Source organism: Neovison vison, chromosome 5, assembly GCF_020171115.1.
Source record: "Neovison vison isolate M4711 chromosome 5, ASM_NN_V1, whole genome shotgun sequence".
Taxonomy (NCBI): Eukaryota; Metazoa; Chordata; class Mammalia; order Carnivora; family Mustelidae; genus Neogale; species Neogale vison.
This window is the reverse complement of record NC_058095.1, coordinates 68,530,453-68,549,949: the sequence shown is the minus strand read 5'-3', so window position 1 is coordinate 68,549,949 and position 19,497 is coordinate 68,530,453. Positions and strand designations below refer to the sequence as shown.

General features: G+C 47.7%; 2 protein-coding genes across 2 annotated transcripts in view; both read left to right on the top strand.

The window, feature by feature from the left end:
• The window catches only part of LOC122907387 (cilia- and flagella-associated protein 251-like), a 42,361-nt gene extending 40,285 nt beyond the window's left edge, over positions 1-2,076 (top strand). The window contains 1 exon segment of the mRNA XM_044250274.1: positions 2,049-2,076. The gene's annotated coding sequence lies outside the window, so the exon portion shown is untranslated.
• A 15,629-nt stretch (positions 2,077-17,705) lies between these two features.
• Positions 17,706-18,650, top strand: LOC122907801 (olfactory receptor-like protein DTMT). Its single transcript, XM_044250628.1, has one exon. It carries the CDS (start codon positions 17,706-17,708, stop codon positions 18,648-18,650), a length of 945 nt encoding a protein of 314 aa, XP_044106563.1.
• Positions 18,651-19,497: the final 847 nt, after the last annotated feature.

The window sequence follows — 19,497 nt, the reverse complement described above, 5'->3', positions numbered from 1 at the left end:
TGGTACTTACTATTGTTAGTTCCCAAACAGATGTTTTTGTCCATTTCAGCTATATTGTCACAGGTGATAATAAAGGTAACATTAAGTTCTACGATTATACCCTGTCCATTGTGACCTGGTGAAGCAACTTCAGACTGAGCTCCATAATGATCCTGTCATTTTCTAAGGTCCCAACAGCTCCCCCCACCGAAAAATCAAACTATCCTCCAGACTGCACTCTAAAAGGTGAACTTTTTATTGTAAGGTAACTTGCTAATGAATCTAGGGCACCTGGGTGGCTCAGTGAGTTAATCCTCTGCCTTCAGCTCAGGTCGTGATTCCAGAATCCTGGGATCGAGCCCCATATCAGGCTCCCTGCTCAGCAGGCAGCCAACCTCCCCGTCTGCATCTACCTGCCTCTTTGCCTACTTGTGACCTCTCTCTCTCTCTGTGTCGAATAAATTTCAAAAATCTTAAATAAATAAATAAATAATAAAAATGAATGGTAAAATAAATTAAAAAGTAAAATTAATAAAATAAAATAAATAATTTGCAAATAAAATATTAAAATTATTTAAAATAATAATAAAACTAATAAGAAAATAAATAAATTGATAATTGCCCAGGTTACATTTCAAAGCAGAATTTTCAGGACCCTCGACTGGTTCAGTGTGTTAAGCATCTGCCTTCTCAGGTCATGAGGCCGGCGTCCTGGAATGGAATCCCGCATTGGGCTTGCTGCTCAAAGGGGAGTCTGCTTCTCCCTCTGCTCGGTCCCTCCCCCATACTTGTGCTCTCCATCTCTCTCTGACAAATATGTAAATAAAATCTTTAAAAAATTTCAAGGCAGAATTTTAGAAATAACCTCTGAAAAGTAGAGCTGACCGGATGGCTCATGCGGTGGAGTGTGTGATGATTGGTGTCAGGGTTGTGAGTTTGAGTCCCCCCTGGGTGTAGAGATGGATTCAGGCATGAGAAATAACCTCTAAAAACAAAGAATTTTGTCATTTTTCTCTACGGATAGATAAAAAATTATATCCACATATAAAAATATGTGAGCCATGTTATGTTGGGACTCCCATTACTGAACAATTGGAAAGCATGTTCAAATACAGAGGATCTTTGATCAAAGCAAACTGTTGGAGTATTACTGGTGGGATTACAGTTCAGGATTTCAGAAACCCACCTCCCAGGCTTCCCATATGGGGTGGGGGGTTGTCCTGCTACTCCAAGAACACAGCTCGCTCCTGGCCTGGGGGGAATCGTTTTCAGCAGCAAAATGCCAGGGAAAGAAATTCTCTTCCCAGGCCAAATTTTCAGCCTCCTGAGCCCCCAGAAGCATGTCTGTGGCCTCAGAAACTGTCATTGCTTGAAGTTTCTCTGTGTGCCCCTGATGTGGGTTGGGCCGTGAGCAGATGAAAGCTCTGGTACTAGGCCAGCCCTGGACACAGGGAATGGTAGATGCCACCCACTCGTGCAAGCAGGTACAGGGTCCCACCAAACTGCTATGCAGATGAGGAAAAGACTGACTAGGACACAGCGGGGGTGACCTGCCCACTGGGGACCTGACATGCAGCCAGGAGGAAGGGCAGGATCTAGATGGCCTCACTGTATCCCTAGGTCATTGCTCCTCCCCTCTTTCCTATCTGCCCTGTGTCTCTGTGTGTGCGTGCATGTGTGTGTGTGTGTGTATGTGTGTGTTGTCAGTCTCCTCTATTCCTCTCCCCTCCCACCTCCTTCTGCAGTGCTTCCCCTTCTCTGCTTCTCTGCTTGCTGCCCCATCTTTCCCAACTACCTGCCACTGTGTCCACAGCAGTCAGCATCATCTCTCAGCCCCCAGGCCACCTTTCTTGCATGCTCAGGCCAGCACCCTTAAAGCCCAAGCTGTACTTCCTGGGAGAGTGGCAAAAGGGGGCCCTGTTGGGGACAGGGGTCCACCCCGCCTATGGGCCACACTGCAAATGTAGCTGTGGGGTCAGGGCCAGGGTACAGGGAACAGGCCCCGCTCAGGCCCCAGTCCCAGTGTGGGGACTGCTCAGCACCTTCTCCCCCTTCCCACCCTTCTCCAGCAAGCTCTAAGACCTGAACGGATGAGGGACAGTGAGGGCCTGAGTTCTAGCCAGGCCTGCAAGCCTCTAGGACCCAGCTCTCAGCATGGACTCAGGGTGGCACCAGCCTACCAGCTGGGTGACCTGGGACAGGTGGTGAATCATCTGCGTGTCTCAGCGTCCCCAACTACGGAACAGGGAAGAGAAGACTCCCTACTTCTTAAAGCACCTCTGAGGACTCGATAGGGATGAACAGACATGAAGAACTTAGCACGGCAGTTGCCGCAGTCAGTGGTGAGAATTTGGTTCTGAGTGGCAGCAGCAGCGAGAGAGAAAAGCCCAGGGAGCACCGGGATCACAGTTGTATCTGACAGGCGGGCTTATCACCCATTGCTGTGTGGACCCCCACATGCCAGGGGACCCCTGGTGTTTCTGTGAGAGAGTATTACCAGAAACAATTGCCCTTTGGGTTTCAGTGGGTGCTTGTGGGGACTGTCCAAGGAGACTCCACACCGGGTGCTGTCAGAAAGTAAAGAAAGTTCTGTGAATGGAATCCAGTCCGTGGCATCTTCAGGGAGAATAGAGGAGAGACTCAGCTATAGATGTAACCCCAGACGCGGGTGTGCCAAGTGTACACGAAGAGCATGGCAAGGGCAGGCCAAGGACACTGGAGCAAGAATGGTGGACAAAAGGCAAGACATAATGCCCACTTGGACCTTCATCCTGTTGCTGGATTAATCAAAATGGGGAAAGAACCCTAAAGGTCTTCAGAGCGTCTCCTAGAGGCCAGAGTTGCACAACATGTGAGCCCACCGTCCAAGATGTCACCCAGAACCAAAGGGCCTGAGACCCAGAGGAGGAGGCAATGCAGGCACTTGCCCAGGAAAGAGAAAATGCGTGTAGCCCTGCCATGCCCGGCTGACAGGTCTGCAGGGGCGCAGCTATGGGACCAACTCTTGTCCCTTAGTGCTTCAGGCCCAGCCAGGAGAGATGGCTGGCACCCACTGCACTCCCGTTCCCCTTCCTCAGTTCAGCCTTCAAGCCCATGAGATCTGTGAATCCCCCAAGGGTTGGGAATGAGGGAGTCGACCCCTCCACGGCGCCTCTGCAGGCCTGATTCTTGCACTGGGCGGCGACCCAACAGAAGCTGTGCGCGTGCACAGGGGTTCCTGCACACGCGCTCACTCCTCAGGTTCCAGGTTCTAAAGCTGTGTCCTGGCAACAGGCCCCGCATTGTGCTCTAGGCCTTCAGCCGTGACTTGGCAGCTGAAGGAGAGCACTGCGAGCTTAGTTCGTTAACCTCAGCATCTGGCATTACCCGACTGCTCTATGGGCACCACCTTGAGCAGGCCGTGCCCCTCCCCCCATCCCCGGGCTCTGCGGGGTCCGCACCTGCCAGGAGGGCTGGTCCGCCCCCACCGGGCTCACTGTGGCCACAGACAACTCTTGGAGCCCAGGGCTCGTCCGGCGGTCCATGCCCCGGGGTCCACTCACAGGAGGTCCTCCAAGTACCCTGCAAGGTGGCAACCACGCTCAGTCCTAGCAGCTTGGAGAAGGTACTCTGGGATCCAGGCAACCCCTCGCTTTCTTCTGGGGCTTCTCACATCCTCCTGCAGGTGGGGCTGCCGGCTGAAGTCGATGCTGTCAGATGCCGGATCACAGATGTCCTGCCGCTGCCGCATCGAGTCCATCGTGGACACGGTCACCCCCTGTGTGCTGCAGGGAGTGATCACTGGGCTGCGGCCCTCAACACCCAGAAATGTCCATGATGTCTCTACAGCGGAGCAGGTGTGCAGAGACCACAGAAAGAGCGGCAAAGGGATGGCCCAGATAGAGACTCACAGAAAGGACCCTAAAGGCAATGAGGCCCCACAGGGGGCATTTAGACCCCTGGGGGTCCACGGTGGCCTCTCTTCCTTTGTGCCCAGGCCTGGGCCTCTGCTGAGAGCCATCCCCCAGAAAGAGAGCTCAGAAGACCCATACATTAAGAAGTCCCCCAGCTCCCATAGGAGCTCTTGTCCCACCCGAAATGCCATTACCAGTTCTTACAGTTCCACCAGGGGCTGCCACCCGGTGCAGAGGAAGAGGGGTCTGCCCACAAGTCAGGCCTCACGGCCCCCGAGGTCCCCCAAAAAAGTCTGCCAAGAGAGCCCCTTGTGTCCTGCCGGAGTGCCTGCACTTCGCCAGAAGAACCAGCCGGAAAAGGATGCCGATACCACTACGGGGCAGAAGGCAGCGCAGAGGAACTACTCATCCCCAGCTGACTGTTCCAGGCCCCGAAAACGCAAGTTTCCTCTGCTGCCACACAGGCGAGGGGAGCCTCTGAGGCTGCCATCACCCCCTGAGCCGGGGTTTCGAGTGACTGCAGAGGACCTGGACCGGGAAAAAAGAACTGCTCTCCAGCGCATCCAAGATACTCTTCGAGGGGACACAGAGGCCACCTGCAGCTGTGGCCCAGCTAGCCCATCCAGTGCCTTGGCCCTGCCTGCTGCAGTGGCTGCTCCCCTGCCAGCCTCTGACTCCCAGGTCACCTCCACGGACTGCTCCCGTTCTTCCCAGCCTCTCCTCTTGGGGTCTCACACTGGCATCAGTGGGAGCAATGTTGCATCTACCCAGGCCCTCTCGAAGCCGTCCAGGGAAATCACAGCCTCAGTCACAGCCCCCCCAGGGCTGCCTGCGCTGCCTGTAGGTAATGGCAACCCGGGATCCACTGCCCAGGCCCCACTCGGGGCTGTTGGTGGGCAGTGGCCCAGAGCCAGCACCCTTCAAAGCTTTCCCCCGCATGGACAGCCGGCAGCTCAGGCTCCAGACCCACTCCAGGCCCTGAGCACAGCAGTAGTCCAGCTGTCCTTGGGCAGTGGCACCCAGGCGGGTTATGTGGTTCCCTTACCCGCATCTGCCTCCCGGGGTACCCGTGCCAGTGCCCAGCCAGGTTCAGTTACCTCTTCTGCTGCACTCGCCCCTGGCGCAGCTGCTGCCCCTGGCTTGACAGCGGCCCCCCAGCTGCCCGGCCCTGTGTCCCATGCTGGGCCCAACAGCCAGCACCCCGGCCCCCCAGCTGGCAGCACAATGCCAGCCCCCATCAGCATGGGGCTTTCGGCAGCACCCCCAGGTTTGGGGAAAGGAGATGTTGTTGCAGATCTGTGCTCAAGGTTTGGGGCTCTCTGCATCGCATCAGCAAAGAGCAGGGCCCCAAGTGGCCCGCAGGGCTCCAGGGCAAGCCTGGGCCTGAACACAGGGGGCCGCCCATGCCAGGGCACCCTGTTGGGGATCACTGGAGCCAGCATGACGAACCAGCCTGTGTCGGGAGCCCCGAGTGCCCCTCCCTTCAGTCACATCCCCAGGCACCTGAGCAAGCAGAGGTCCACATCAGATGGCTGCAGCACTTCCAGCAAGGCTGCCTACGGGGATGGGGCCATCGTGGCCTCTCCTCCTTCCGGCACCGCCTCCCTGGTCAGCACAGCCCACACCAGCCTTGCCACCAAGACCCCCTCATCCCCTGCTCAGCGATTGATTAAGTGCAAAAGGGCTGCACCGTGCAACAAGCCATCTTCCTCCACATTACAGCCCACTGCTGCTGTCCCTGGCTTGACAGCAGCCCCTCAGCTGCCTGGCACTGTGTCCCACGCTGGGCCCAACAGCCAGCACCCTGGCCGTCCAGCTGGAAGCACAATGCCGGCCCCCATCAGCATGGGGCTTTCGGCAGCACCCCCAGGTTTGGGGAGAGGAGATGATGTTGCAGATCTCTGCTCCAGGTTTGGGGCTCTCTGCATCACAGCAGCAATGAGCAGGGCCCCAAGTGGCCCACAGGGCTCCAGGGCAAGCCTGGGCCCGAACACAGGAGGCCACCCACGCCAGAGCACCCTGTCAGGGACCACTGGAGCCAGCACGACGAACCAGCCTGTGTCGGGAGCCCCGAGTGCCCCTCCCTTCAGTCACATCCCCAGGCACATGAGCAAGCAGAGGTCCACATCAGATGGCATTAGCACTGCCAGCAAGGCTGCCTGCGGGGACGGGGGCTTCGTGGCCTCTCCTCCTACCGGCACCGCCTCCCTGGTCAGCACGGCCAACACCAGCCTTGCCACCAAGACCCCCTCATCCCCTGCCCAGCAATTGATTAAGTGCAAAAGGGCTGCACCGTGCAACAAGCCATCTTCCTCCACATTGCAGCCCACTGCTGCTGTCCCTGGCTTGACAGCGGCCCCTCAGCAGCCTGGCACTGTGTCCCACGCTGGGCCGAACAGCCAGCACCCCAGGCGTCCAGCTGGAAGCACAATGCCGGCCCCCATCAGCATGGGGCTTTCGGCAGCACCCCCAGGTTTGGGGAGAGGAGATGATGTTGCAGATCTGTGTTCCAGGTTTGGGGCTCTCTGTATCGCAGCAGCAACGAGCAGGGCCCCAAGTGGCCCGCAGGGCTCCAAGGCAAGCCTGGGCCCGAACACAGGAGGCCGCCCCCGCCAGAGCACCCTGTCGGGGACCACTGGAGCCAGCACGACGAACCAGCCTGTGTCGGGAGCCCCGAGTGCCCCTCCCTTCAGTCACATCCCCAGGCACCTGAGCAAGCAGAGGTCCACATCAGATGGCTGCAGCACTTCCAGCAAGGGTGCCTGCGGGGACGGGGGCGTCGTGGCCTCTCCTCCTACCGGCACCGCCTCCCTGGTCAGCACGGCCCACACCAGCCTTGCCACCAAGACCCCCTCATCCCCTGCCCAGCGATTGATTAAGTGCAAAAGGGCTGCACCGTGCAACAAGCCATCTTCCTCCACATTGCAGCCCACAGCTGCTGTCCCTGGCTTGACAGTGGCCCTCCAGCTGCCTGGCGCTGTGTCCCATGCTGGGCCCAACAGCCAGCACCCCAGCCCCCCAGCTGGCAGCACAATGCCAGCCCCCATCAGCATGGGGCTTTCGGCAGCACCCCCAGGTTTGGGGAGGGGAGATGATGTCGCAGATCTGTGCTCCAGGTTTGGGGCTCTCTGCATCGCAGCTGCAACGAGCAGGGCCCCAATTGGCCCACAGGGCTCCAGGGCAAGTCTGGGCCCAAACACAGGAGGCCGCCCCCGCCAGAGCACCCTGTCGGGGACCACTGGAGCCAGCACGACGAACCAGCCTGTGTCGGGAGCCCCGAGTGCCCCTCCCTTCAGTCACATCCCCAGGCACCTGAGCAAGCAGAGGTCCACGTCAGATGGCTTTAGCACTGCCAGCAAGGCTGCCTGCGGGGACGGGGGCATCGTGGCCTCTCCTCCTACCAGCACCGCCTCCCTGGTCAGCACGGCCCACACCAGCCTTGCCACCAAGACCCCCTCATCCCCTGCCCAGCACCGGAGAGGACGCAAAAGAGCTGCACCGAGCAACAAGCCTTCTCCCTCCACAGCACAGCCCACTCTCTTGGGGCCCAAGAGGCAGAGGCTTGGCTGAGCTTCCTGGAGAAGTAGCCGGTGTTGCACTTCCTTCCAGGTGACACCGGTGCAAGACTAGGGTGGAACGGGAGACACAAATCAAGCCTGGTACTGGAGCAAAATTGGGCTTCCATCCTGCCATTCAACATTGGGAATACTTCCCAATCCCTGACCCACCATTTTGAGGGAAGGTGGGGGCCTGACGCCTCGTCTGTGATCCCAGGGGCCATGGGCCTTGGGACAGTACACGGAGATCCGTGTCCCTTTGGCCTCCAGTCCCACAGCTCCTGGGACTCCTGCCGCTGCCCACAGGTTTCCCCTCCCCTCTCCCCATGTTCTTCGCAGAACCTTTAGGTGGTGTTCATTTCATTAATTAAAGCCTGTTCTAGTTTCTCTGCATAGCTCTCCTGAGTCTCTTCTGTGGGTCAAGTGGGCAAAAGTTGGGGGCCGAATGGGTGCTGGCATGGAAATCCAGACGCCATCGTTTCCAGGTTCCCATGGCCCAGCAGAGCGGGTAGGGCTATAAGGACGGACCCTTGAAGAGTGAGAGTAGGTTTTCCGTTTCGGGGATGGGCCTGGGAGAACACTGGCCTGGGGAGGGCAAAGTGGGGAGACTCGGCCTTGCCTATTGGAAGCGCTGCTCCTCTCCCACTGGGGACCCCACGGAATCTTCTTGCTTCACAGCCCTAGTGCAATGTAAAGACACTCCTGGCCTAGAGTATGGGTCTGGCATGAAAGACTAGCTCAGGGCAAAGGAGGAAAGCTTTGCCTTGAGGGTGGACAGCTCCCTGAGCGCTGAGTGACATACCACTTCACACAAACACCAGGCCTCTCTCCGTGCATCTCTTCCCTCTGCCAGGCATTTGGGGGCCCCTTCCTCATGGCACTCAGGAGAAGAATGAGGAACAAACAAGTCACCTGGGAGAGGGAGGGAGCAGGGATGACGCTGAAAGGACTGTCACCCCCCAAAGCTCCTCAGTCCCATATTTATTAGATACAAGACCACAACCAACAAAGGAGGAGGTTATACATTAGTCATGGGTCTTGTAGGTCAACGAGAAGGAATGGGAGTCCTATGTCGACCATAGTCTTGTAGGTAAACAGAGTAGGCTGTGCCTGGCCCAGCAGCTTGGAATTTTTGGCTGAGCAAGCGCACATAAAGGGGTTATTCTAACAGCTGGCTTTCATGAGGCAGGGGAGACAATGGAAAAGGGAAAAAGGTGATGTTCCACCCTGAGCCGCTGGGCTTCAAGGACGTGTATCCTCCTCTCCACCGGAGGCCTGCCGCTAGTTCAGGTTTTCTCAAGGTCATCGTCAAGCATGCTCGTGTGACCAGTACGATTTCTCATTAGTGATATTTCAAGCAGCCTATCATTCTGAGGGACGGTTGCATTTCCTCCTTTTTGTTAATGCAGAAGCAGCAAAGTCCGTTTTGCAAGTTCTTGAACCATTAGTCATCAGATAGATTTCCATGAGCATCTGAGGACTAAGCATAAAATGATTATAGCAATAAAAAGTGTCATCATTCCACCTATAATGCCAGCACCAGTGTTTTGATACAAGCAAAGCGGTTTACATCAGATAAAATATCATTAATCCTTTGTGTGAAAGTCACTCTTGGAACTGATTATAAGGATCGCAAGGAATGCCCTGAATAGTATCATGAAGGTGTTTAATATCCACAGTTAAATTACTGCCATCATGACTACTAATATGGGTCTGGGATGTATCACATAGCACAGCATGGTCTTGGACTTGATCATAAGTAGAAGGACTTGACTGTGACATTGAGATATGAGGAATGTGGCAAGTCTCTGGGTTTCAATGATATTTCTATATCCATCATGTTCATATATTCCCTACTCAATTTTAGTTAATGTCTAAATCTGCACTCTCATTCTATCAGTCCTATTTTTTTTCCCTTGAGATTTCTTTAGATTGAGATCCACTGTTTCTTGGTCAAATAAATCATTTCAATTTTTTTTTAATCATCAGTTAAAAGGGATTTTAATTCTCCCTGGTGCAACTTTCCTGTCTTCATAAGAAAGATTTTAAAATACCCATCTGCCATATTAAATTGCTGATTTTATCTGAATTGCAACCCAGATTTCCTAATTTAAATGAGAATTGGTTGAACAAGCATTTTTTCATTTCATTTTTCATTCAATTTTTCATTTTATTTTTCATTTGCAAGCGTTCTGCTCTTTTGGTTCATCCACTTGTTCTGCTCTATTTCTCCCGTAGCTAACATAGAATGTGGCCTCTTATCAGTCCACTTGGGAAATAATAAGGGGGAACATGGCAAACTACCCGAAGTCTCCCTTGGACAGAGCTGTGACAATGCAGATCCACCATCTGGACCACAGAGTGGTGTTTCCATTCACTGGGGAGGGAACTGCGGATCTGTGTGGTCTGAAGTTGTTTAGGTCAGAAAGGGCATCTAACTGGGATCCTCATTTCCCAAAGAAAGGAAGGAGTTAAATCAATGGAACTAAGTCAGGAGGAGGAATTGAATGTGTATTAGTCGGCATTCTCCAGAGAAACAACTACCTTACTTTTCTGCAGTTCCTGGTAACTAATGAGGTTGAACACCTTGTATGTTTACTGGCCACTTAGACTCCTTCTTCTGTAAAGTCTTTTCAGGCCTCTTGCTCTTTTCTATTGAATTATTGTTTTATCCTTAGTGATTTATCAGAGGTTTTTTTGTGTGTGTGACTATTTTGGGTACAAGTTATTTGTCCATTATTTATATTGCAAATTTTTTCTCATACTCCATAGTTTGCTTTTTCAGTCTTTTATTTTTTTAAAAGATGTATTTATTTATTTGACAGAGACACAGTGAGAGAGGAAATACAGGCAGGGGAGTGAGAGAGGGAGAAGCAGGCTTCCCGCCAAGTAGGGAGCCCGAGCGGGGCTCGATGCCAGGCTTGATCATGACCCAAGCTGAAGGCAGATGCTTAATGACTGAGCCACACGGGGCCCTGATTTTTTAGTCATAGTGATGGCTGTTGAGGAACAGAAATTCTGCTTTTTAATAAAGCCTTTTTAACAATTATCACTGCTACCTTTTATACCTAGTGTTTTTTATGACCATTTGGTGAAGGGAACTCCAGAATACTCACCTTTAATTAATGATTCAGAAGATTTGATGCTGGCTGGTCTTTTTCCATTTTACTAGTCCCATGAAAGGTGTAGCCCTTTTGGGTACCAACCCTAAGCCAAGGGTGAGAGTGAGAATGGTGACCAGAATCTCTTTTCCTTGGGAGCCTCTGATTCCTCTTTTTCTCTCCCAGTCCTAGGAGCCTGTCAAAACCTCTGCTCACTTTCTTAGACTCTCAACTGTCTTGGCTGTTCTTGACAGATAATCTCAAAGGGGAAACATTCCTAAATGTCAAGCCCCACTTTGGACTTCTGTCTTTTCCCAGATGGGAGTCTCTCTATTCCCTCACTGCATTGGTAGCTCTCTAATGTCTATGAGGAGATTTAAAAATATTTCATCCACCTATTTGAGTTGTTCTTAGCTAGAGAGTTAGTCTGAACTACCTGATCTGCTGTTTATTGGAAGTGGAACTCTAGCAGTCTAATAAAGTGAATAATTCATGTGCCATTACATTGGGAGTTATTCAGTCTTTTAAGACCAATAGTTTACCAGCTTGTAAGAAGCCCTACCCAAGTGAATGTCTTTCTTCTGTGGCAGGACACCCATATATACCTAGCTATCTTGGTCTTACAGGCAGTGGGGCCCTAAATCAGGTTGAGGGAATTACAGCTTTTGGGGGTGATTCATATTTAGTTGGTCATATGATTAGTTTTAAAAAACTGGAATTCAGATGAAGTAAATAGTAACTTCTTTGATATTTATTTTTTTAAAAACAGGGTCGTGAACTTCCAAGAATGATTAGAGGCCGAGTTCATAGGTGTGTTGGAAACTACGACCAGAAAAAGAATATTTTCAAATGTGTTTCTGTTAGACCAGTATCTGTTTCTGAACAAAAAACTTTCCAAGCATTTGTTAAAATTGTAGATGCTGAGATGAAATATTATACTGATACAATGAATGAAATTTAAATAGCAATAAGGGAAGTTTAAATATTATAATTTAAAGCATTTTCTTATTGTTTAAATGATCATCTCCATACTTATAGCTGCTGTTTTTTGTAGTTCATTTGTTGAATTAAAATGTTTCAATCCTTTTAAATGTGGAGTTTTTTTTCAATGAAAATGGTACATTTGCTAAAATTAAACAACCATTTCTAGGTAAAAATCCTCAAAATAGTAGGAATAGATGCTTATTTAACATGATGTAATACTATATTTGAGTCAGCCCAAAAGCCAACATCAAGCTTAATGGGAAAATATAGGGACATTCCCACTAAAATCAGGAATAAGACAAGGGTGCCCACTATCAGTACTGTTACTTGGAAGGAGAGGTAAACCATGAAAGACTATGGACTCTGAAAAACAACCCAAGGGTCTTGAAGGGAGGGGGTAGGAGATTGGGGGAACAAGGTGGTGGGTATTAGGGAGAACTCGTATTGCATGGAGCACTGGGTGTGGTGCAAAAACAATGAATACGCTGAAAAGAAAAATTAAAAAAAAAAAGAAAGAAAGTGGGTGGTAGAGAATATAGAGATACAGCATCAAAGGCAAGGACTCCAGAGGAGGCCAGAGACAGAGGAGGTCTGTGCCAGCAGGTGTGAAAGCTCCTGAGATAAAGACCCAACAGATCAAAGGGAGCTGCTCAGACAAGACAGACCCCTGGAGGAGACAGGGACAGGCAGTGATCAGGCAGGCTGGAGCCCTTGGGAAGACATCTTTGAAGGGAGGGGTGTATCAAGAGGTGCCGTGGGGCACTGTTACACTGAAAAGAAATTAAAAAAAAAAAAGGTAAGCAGAAAAAAAAAAAAAAGAAATACTGGTCTTAAATAGATTTCCAAAAATGCTAATAAAATAGATACTAGATTAAAAAAAGAATTATGTAAGAACTGCTAGTCTATGCAGTTTATTTAATTATTTCAAATATTTAGTGTGCATATGTAATATATATTTGTATATTTATATATAATTTACACTTAATTTTATATTTTCCTATATCTGTCCTTCTAAATGCATCTGCACTCTAGTCTTTCCTCCCTACCTCCTCTCCCTGCCCTCATGTTTAAGATCTCAGTTGCTCACCGCTCTATAAAACAAATAAGTGGAGGGGAGTAATGGACTCCAGCTTCAAAAGCAATCAATTGTAAATTGGAAGGGGAGGTGAACCATGAGAGACTATGGACTCTGAAAAACAATCTGAGGGGTTTGAAGTGGCGGGGGGGGTGGGAGGTTGGGGTACCAGGTAGTGGGTATTATAGAGGGCACGGCTTGCATGGAGCACTGGGTGTGGTGAAAAAATAATGAATACTGTTTTTCTGAAAATAAATAAATTGGGGGAAAAAAAGCAATCAATTACGATGGAGAAATCCCTTGGAAGGTACATGGAAGGAGGATGCAGAGGATGATAGCAAGTTCTTGTCTGTTTTCGCAGTTACAGCCTTATACCAAAGTTGTGATGCCAGTTGGGAGATCACATCCCAAAAGATTGGTGTATACTTCTATGGAATATGAACCAGGACCACGCACATGGTGCTACTTCTCCCATAGCCATGATATATGGGTCTGGGAATCAAGAGGTGGTAGCAGGACTGACTTTTGTCATTATTACACCAAATGATGACCTCATAAAATTTTTGCTTCCCACCCTGACAATTTTAGGCTTCTGGTTTAGTGATCTTACTTTCTGTTATAGTCTGGGTTGCTCAAAATGCAAACAAAATCTTATTATTTGCTAGTATTTTTTTGGTACTGTTATCTCACAGGAAGAGACAGAAGGTTATAAATAATGAAGAAAGGACAACCAATAAATGGGGTGGCGTGGCTTATTAAGTTGACCACTACTGGTGAATAAGGCTTGTTGAAATGCATCATAGAACTGTCCAGCTTAGTGAAAATGGGAAGCGTATATTCCTTAGCTCCCACCACTTGTTTTTTTTTTAAGGGTTGACACATGGGTCCTGGACTCCCTTACATCAGTATTATCAGTATTAAACTGGCTACCTGTGATATTCTACTCTGTGGAAGCAGAAAAACCCTATGCAGAAAGATGCAATAATCAGGTGGAGCAGGCCTGAAGTAATATAGTTAGATTATATCTCTGTGAAGCTGGTTAAAGTCTGCGGAACTGGTTACTGCAGCTGTAGCTGGAATAAAAGATGTCTGAGAGAATCTGAAGCGCTGCACAAGAAGTTTCTGGTACATCTCCTAAAGAATATTTCTACCAGGATTGCTTTAATGGTTCTATTCTATGGGAATCTGAGACTGCCACTTGGCCATTTTAGGTTTTTTGTGTTAATGAACCAACAGGCAAAGAAAGGAGCTATGATACTGTCTGCAGTCATTAAATCTAAATTAACAATAGAAAACTGGATTTCTCTACACAATGAGGAAAGACCATGCCTGATATCCAGGAGGTTCTTTAGAGTACTACTTAGTAAAAGATAATGGAAAACCATAGTGACCCAATAAAGACATCAACACTGAGGATTTGGACTCACAAGGAATGAAAGTTGAATGTAAAGAAACCATGTAGCTACAGTGATACACATAGAGGAAATATGGAAGAAGGAGTTATAAATATTAGCTATGGCCTTATGACCAATACAGAGTAAGAAACAACTGGAAACTAGGAGGTAATCTGACAAATGTGCATAGTGGTGGCAGGGTGCTATTAAGGTTCCTACAGATGTAAGAAGCTAAACATACCTCAATGGAATGAAAATCTGGGTTTCTTTTCCATCACTGCATGAGGAAAAGTTGAAATGATCTGGGAGAGTTACCTTTTATTCCAGTACTTCCTATGCATCTGCATAAGATTGGGTCATAGGGATCTAATCTTTATTAGCTGCAGGTTTATCTCTCCCCTTGAGTATGTTTATGAGAAACTGGGTTGTAGTGAGAGGTGATGCCACCCTGGGAATTTTTCCAAAATACGTCTTTCATGGTACTTTCTTCAAAGACCACTGATGACGATTTCTTGCCTGCAATAAAGCCTTTTACTCTGTAAGATATTTTAGGAATTCATAGCCTTGTCCCTATTCCTTTCTATGGATTCTACAAGCATCCTCCTTCACCCTCCAAAAGGAAGGCTCCAGCCCCGTGGGACTACTGTCCATTCCCTAAACAGGGAATGATTAAGCATCCATATTATGAACTTCTCTCCTTCCCCACCTTCCCCCAAAGTATAGTGAGGTATGCTCAGTGATGTAATCAGTCACTGCTCCAGCACTCAGAGCATTTGTCGCAAGGGTCCTGGGTAATTTCTGTGTCTTTAATAAGTTCCTTTAGGATCTAGACTCCTCTGGGATCCAGGGCCCCTTAGGCCCAGGGGTGTATAGAATGGGAGATTTGAGAAGGGATGTTGCAGACACAGGTGATGACTACAAAAGCTGGCACTACACATGTCTTAGTAAATAAAGGGAAACAGGACCTTAAGTTAGTGTGCCGGTGTCAGCCTCAGGTATACTGGGTAGGTTGGGCAAAGGGTGAATGAGCTGATCCATTTGGGTCCTTCTAACCCAAAAGTCTTGTTTTTCCATGTTGTAGACATTCTGCAGGATAGGTTCTTCAGGTATGATAATCCTCCTCTTCTTCATCTCCCTGCCTCCTGAGACTTCCCTAGAAATATTTTCTCTGATGTTACACCATCATATGGTTACATAACTGGTTACACTGGTGTAACCTGTTAAACCAGTTACATCAGTTCACCAGTTACATTTTGTCTTTTTTTAAAAATAATAATATTCATAAATATTGCTATATAAGATCTCAAATCCAGAAATTACCTGTATTTCTTCCTTTTATCTCCAAGTTACTAAATCTCGAGATCCATCAGGTTCATTTTTTTTTACAGCAATATCACTGAATCTTGTGGATACAGCAAAAGGAAATAGTGATGGTGTGGATGTATACCGGGTCGGCTATTTTGGTTAAAGAGCAGCATAGTTGAAATTCAAATTTTCCATGAGTAACAAGGTTATGTCAGGCAATTCTATAATAAAGTGCTGAAAGTTATTAATTTTTGTTCTAAGATGATTTCGTAGAAGTAAATATTCTAATAGAAGTTTGCTGTCTCCAAAGTTGAAGGAATGCATGTCTCAGCCTGAAGCATAGCCAATGAATATTTACAGAACATTGGCTATATCGAGACACTGTGCCAGGTGCTGACACTTCTGCAGTCATGAAGGCAGACGTGGCCTCTCCTACATGTTTACCATCCAATAGGGAGAACAGCTATAACCAATCTCCTGGGCATTCAGTGCTTGAGGGACAAGTATGGGATGCCTGGAAAACATAGTGGCAGGTTCTTACTTGGTCTGGGGAAGGGGGACAAGAGAGATACAGCTGAGTAAATGACATATAATATGGCTGAAGGGTAAGTAGGAACAAACCAGGTGAGGAGGGAGCAGAGAGAGGAAGATGCTAGGCAGGGGGAACAGCAAGTAGAAAAGACTGGTGGCAAGAAATTGTGCCTTTCAAGCCCAGCATTTCTGGAGAGGTGAATTGAGTGTCATTATGGGGCTAGGTGAAGCTCTGGATGTCAGCAAGTTGTTGAAGCATCTTTTGTGCAATTCCTTTGAGAGGAATTTTGCTTTTTATCTTTTTAAAATGAGATTTTATCTATCTATTTGAGAGAGAGTATGAAAAAGAGAATGGGCAGGTGGGAGAGGCAGAGGGAGATCCAGGCTCCCTACAGAGCAAGGAGCCTGATGCAGTACTCAATCCCAGGACTCTGGGATAATGACCTGAGCCAAAGTGGATGCTTAACTGACTGAGCCATCCAGGCATCCCTTGACTTTTATCTTTACAGCAATGAGAATTCCATGAAGATGTTAGGGAGAATGATGATTCAGATTTTCATCTTAGAATACCACAGTATTAATGAAGTATATTGAAGGAGAGAGTGTTTTTTTGTTGTTGTTTGTTTTTTTTAAAGGTTTATTTATTTATTTATTTTCCAATTCCAATTTATTTGATTTGATTTTATTTTTTCAACATTTTAAAAAATTTTATTTATTTTGAGCATAACAGTATTCATTGTTTTTGTACCAAACCCAGTGCTCCATGCAATCCGTGCCCTCTCCAATACCCACCACCTGGTCCCCCCAACCTCCGACCCCCCCACCACTTCAAACCCCTCAGATTGTTTTTCATAAGGATTTATTTGTGAGAGTGAAAGAGAGAGGGCATGAGTGGGGGAGGTCAGAAGGAGAAGCAGACACCCCACTGAGTGGGGAGCCTGATGTGGGAGTCAATCCTGGGTCTCCGGGATCATGACCTGAGCTGAAGGCAGATGCTTAATGGACAGAGCCACTCAGGCATCCAGAAGGAGAAAATGTTCAAGTGTGGAAACAAGGAGAAAAGTGAAGAGAAAAGAGGCTGTTCCCAATAGTACAGACAAGACATGATGTCAGCCCAGTCAGGATAGTGAAGGTTGAGATAAGGAATGAATGAATGAGAAAGAGGTTGAATGTGGCTGAATCTTTAGGATGTGTTGACAGATTGGATATTGAGGATGAGAGAGGATGGAAGGAAAGAAAACTCTCAGGTGTATGACCTGTGCCTGGATTTCTTTCACGTGAGAGATGTAGAGGTACAGGTTGGGAGGGGGGCAGGGTGAGATCATGAGTTTTCTTTGTGATCTGCTGAACCAAAGATGCTTGGGATTGTATATGAAGAGATAATCACTACGCAATTGATGATATAGTTTCTGAGGTGATAGAGATTTATCAATGAGATTAAGATGGTAATTTATGCCATGGGAATAGGCCATTCTTTTAGGGCTGTATATGTGGTGTTATAAGAGAACAGTATTTAGGGAAAGGCCCAAGGAAACACCAATACATAAGATACCGTTATAGAGGACACCAATCACAGTTACTGAGAATGAAGGGCTGAGAACCAGGATTATCACACAGAAGATAAGAGATAAGAGTGTTTCAGGAGAGAGGGAAGAGTCAACCATCTGACATTTTAACAACCATTGTTAAATGGTAATGAGTGAGAAATGAAAAAAAAAACAAGTCTCAAAGTGATTGGATTTAGTGATTTGTTATATTGTGGTTAGAGAATGCTGTTCTGGATAATGAGATTGAAATCAATTATTGCAGAACAACTTATCTAGTATCATAGAACTTGTTCATTTTTATTCAGGTTTATAATGGACAAAAGATACTGGACACAGAGCATGACAAGAAAGAATCAAACTGTCATCTCAGAATTTGTCCTCCTGGGCCTGCCCATTGATCCAGATCAGCGAGATCTGTTCTATGCCCTGTTCCTGGCCATGTATGTTACCACTGTCCTAGGGAATCTTATCATCATCATCCTCATTCGCCTGGACTCCCACCTCCACATGCCCATGTATTTGTTTCTCAGCAATTTGTCTTTCTCTGATATCTGCTTCTCTTCTGTGACCATTCCCAAGTTGTTGCAAACCATGCAGGGCCAAGTCTCCTCCATTCCCTATGCTGGTTGCTTGACCCAGATGTACTTCTTCCTGTTTTTTGCAGATCTAGAGAGCTTCCTCCTGGTGGCCATGGCCTATGACCGCTATGTGGCCATCTGCTTCCCCCTGCACTACACCAGCCTTATGAGCCCCAAGCTCTGTCTCTCCCTGGTGGTGCTGTCCTGGGTGCTGACCATGTTCCATGCTATGTTACACACTCTGCTCATGGCCAGATTGTGGTTTTGTGCAGACAACAAAGTCCCCCACTTTTTTTGTGATATGTCTACTCTGCTGAAGCTAGCCTGCTCTGACACTCGAGTTAATGAGTTGGTGATATTTATCATGGGAGGGCTCATTCTTGTCATCCCATTCCTGCTCATTATCATGTCTTATGCACGGATTGTGTCCTCCATCCTCAAGGTCCCTTCTGCTAGGGGTATTCACAAAGCCTTCTCCACCTGTGGCTCCCACCTCTCTGTGGTGTCTCTCTTCTATGGGACAGTTATTGGTCTCTACTTGTGCCCATCAACTAATAATTCTACTGTTAAGGAGACTGTCATGGCCATGATGTACACTGTGGTCACCCCCATGCTGAACCCCTTTATCTATAGCCTAAGGAACAGAGACATGAAGGGGGCCCTGGGAAGAGTTCTTTTCAAGAAAAAAATTACCTTGCCTGTATAATGGTAAAGCCGGGGACTTTTACATTATTTTATCAAGTAGATACATTGTTATTAATATCAGAATATTGACCCAGGCCTTTTTTCACTATGACATTTTATGTTTAAATGACATACTATTCTGTTCCATTGATCTATGTGTCTGTTTTTGTGCCAATACCATGCTGTCTTGATGATCACAGCTTTGTAATATAGCTTGCGGTCAGGGACTGTGATGCCCCCAGCCTTGGTTTTGTTTTTCAGCATTCCTCTGGCAATTTGGGGTCTTATCTGTTTCCATATAAATTTTAGGATTCTTTATTCCAGCTCTGTGAAAAATGTTGATTGTATTTTAATAGGGATTCCACTGAAAGTGTAGATTGCTTTGGGCAGCGTAGACATTTTAATAATGTTTATTTTTCTAATCCATGAACATGGAAAGTTTTTCCATCTCTTTGTGTCTTTTTCAATTTCTTTCACAAGTGATCTGTAGTTTCTACTGTATATACCTCTTTGGCTAGGTTTATTCCTAGGTATCTTATGGTTTTGGTGCTATTTTAAATGGAATTGATTCTTTAATTTCTCTTTCTTTAGTTACATTGTTAGCATATAGAAATGCAGCTGATTTCTGTGCATTGATTTTGTATCCTGCCACATTGCTGAATTGCTGTATGAGTTCTAGTAATTTTGAGGTGGAGTCTTTGGATTTTCCACATAAAGTATCATGTCATCTGTGAAGAGAGAGAGTTTGACTTCTTCTTTTCCAATTTTAATGCCTTTTATTTCTTTTTGTTGTGTGATTGCTGATGCTAAGACTTCTAATAATATGTTGAACAAATGTCGTGAGAGTGGGTATCCCTTTGGTGTTCCTG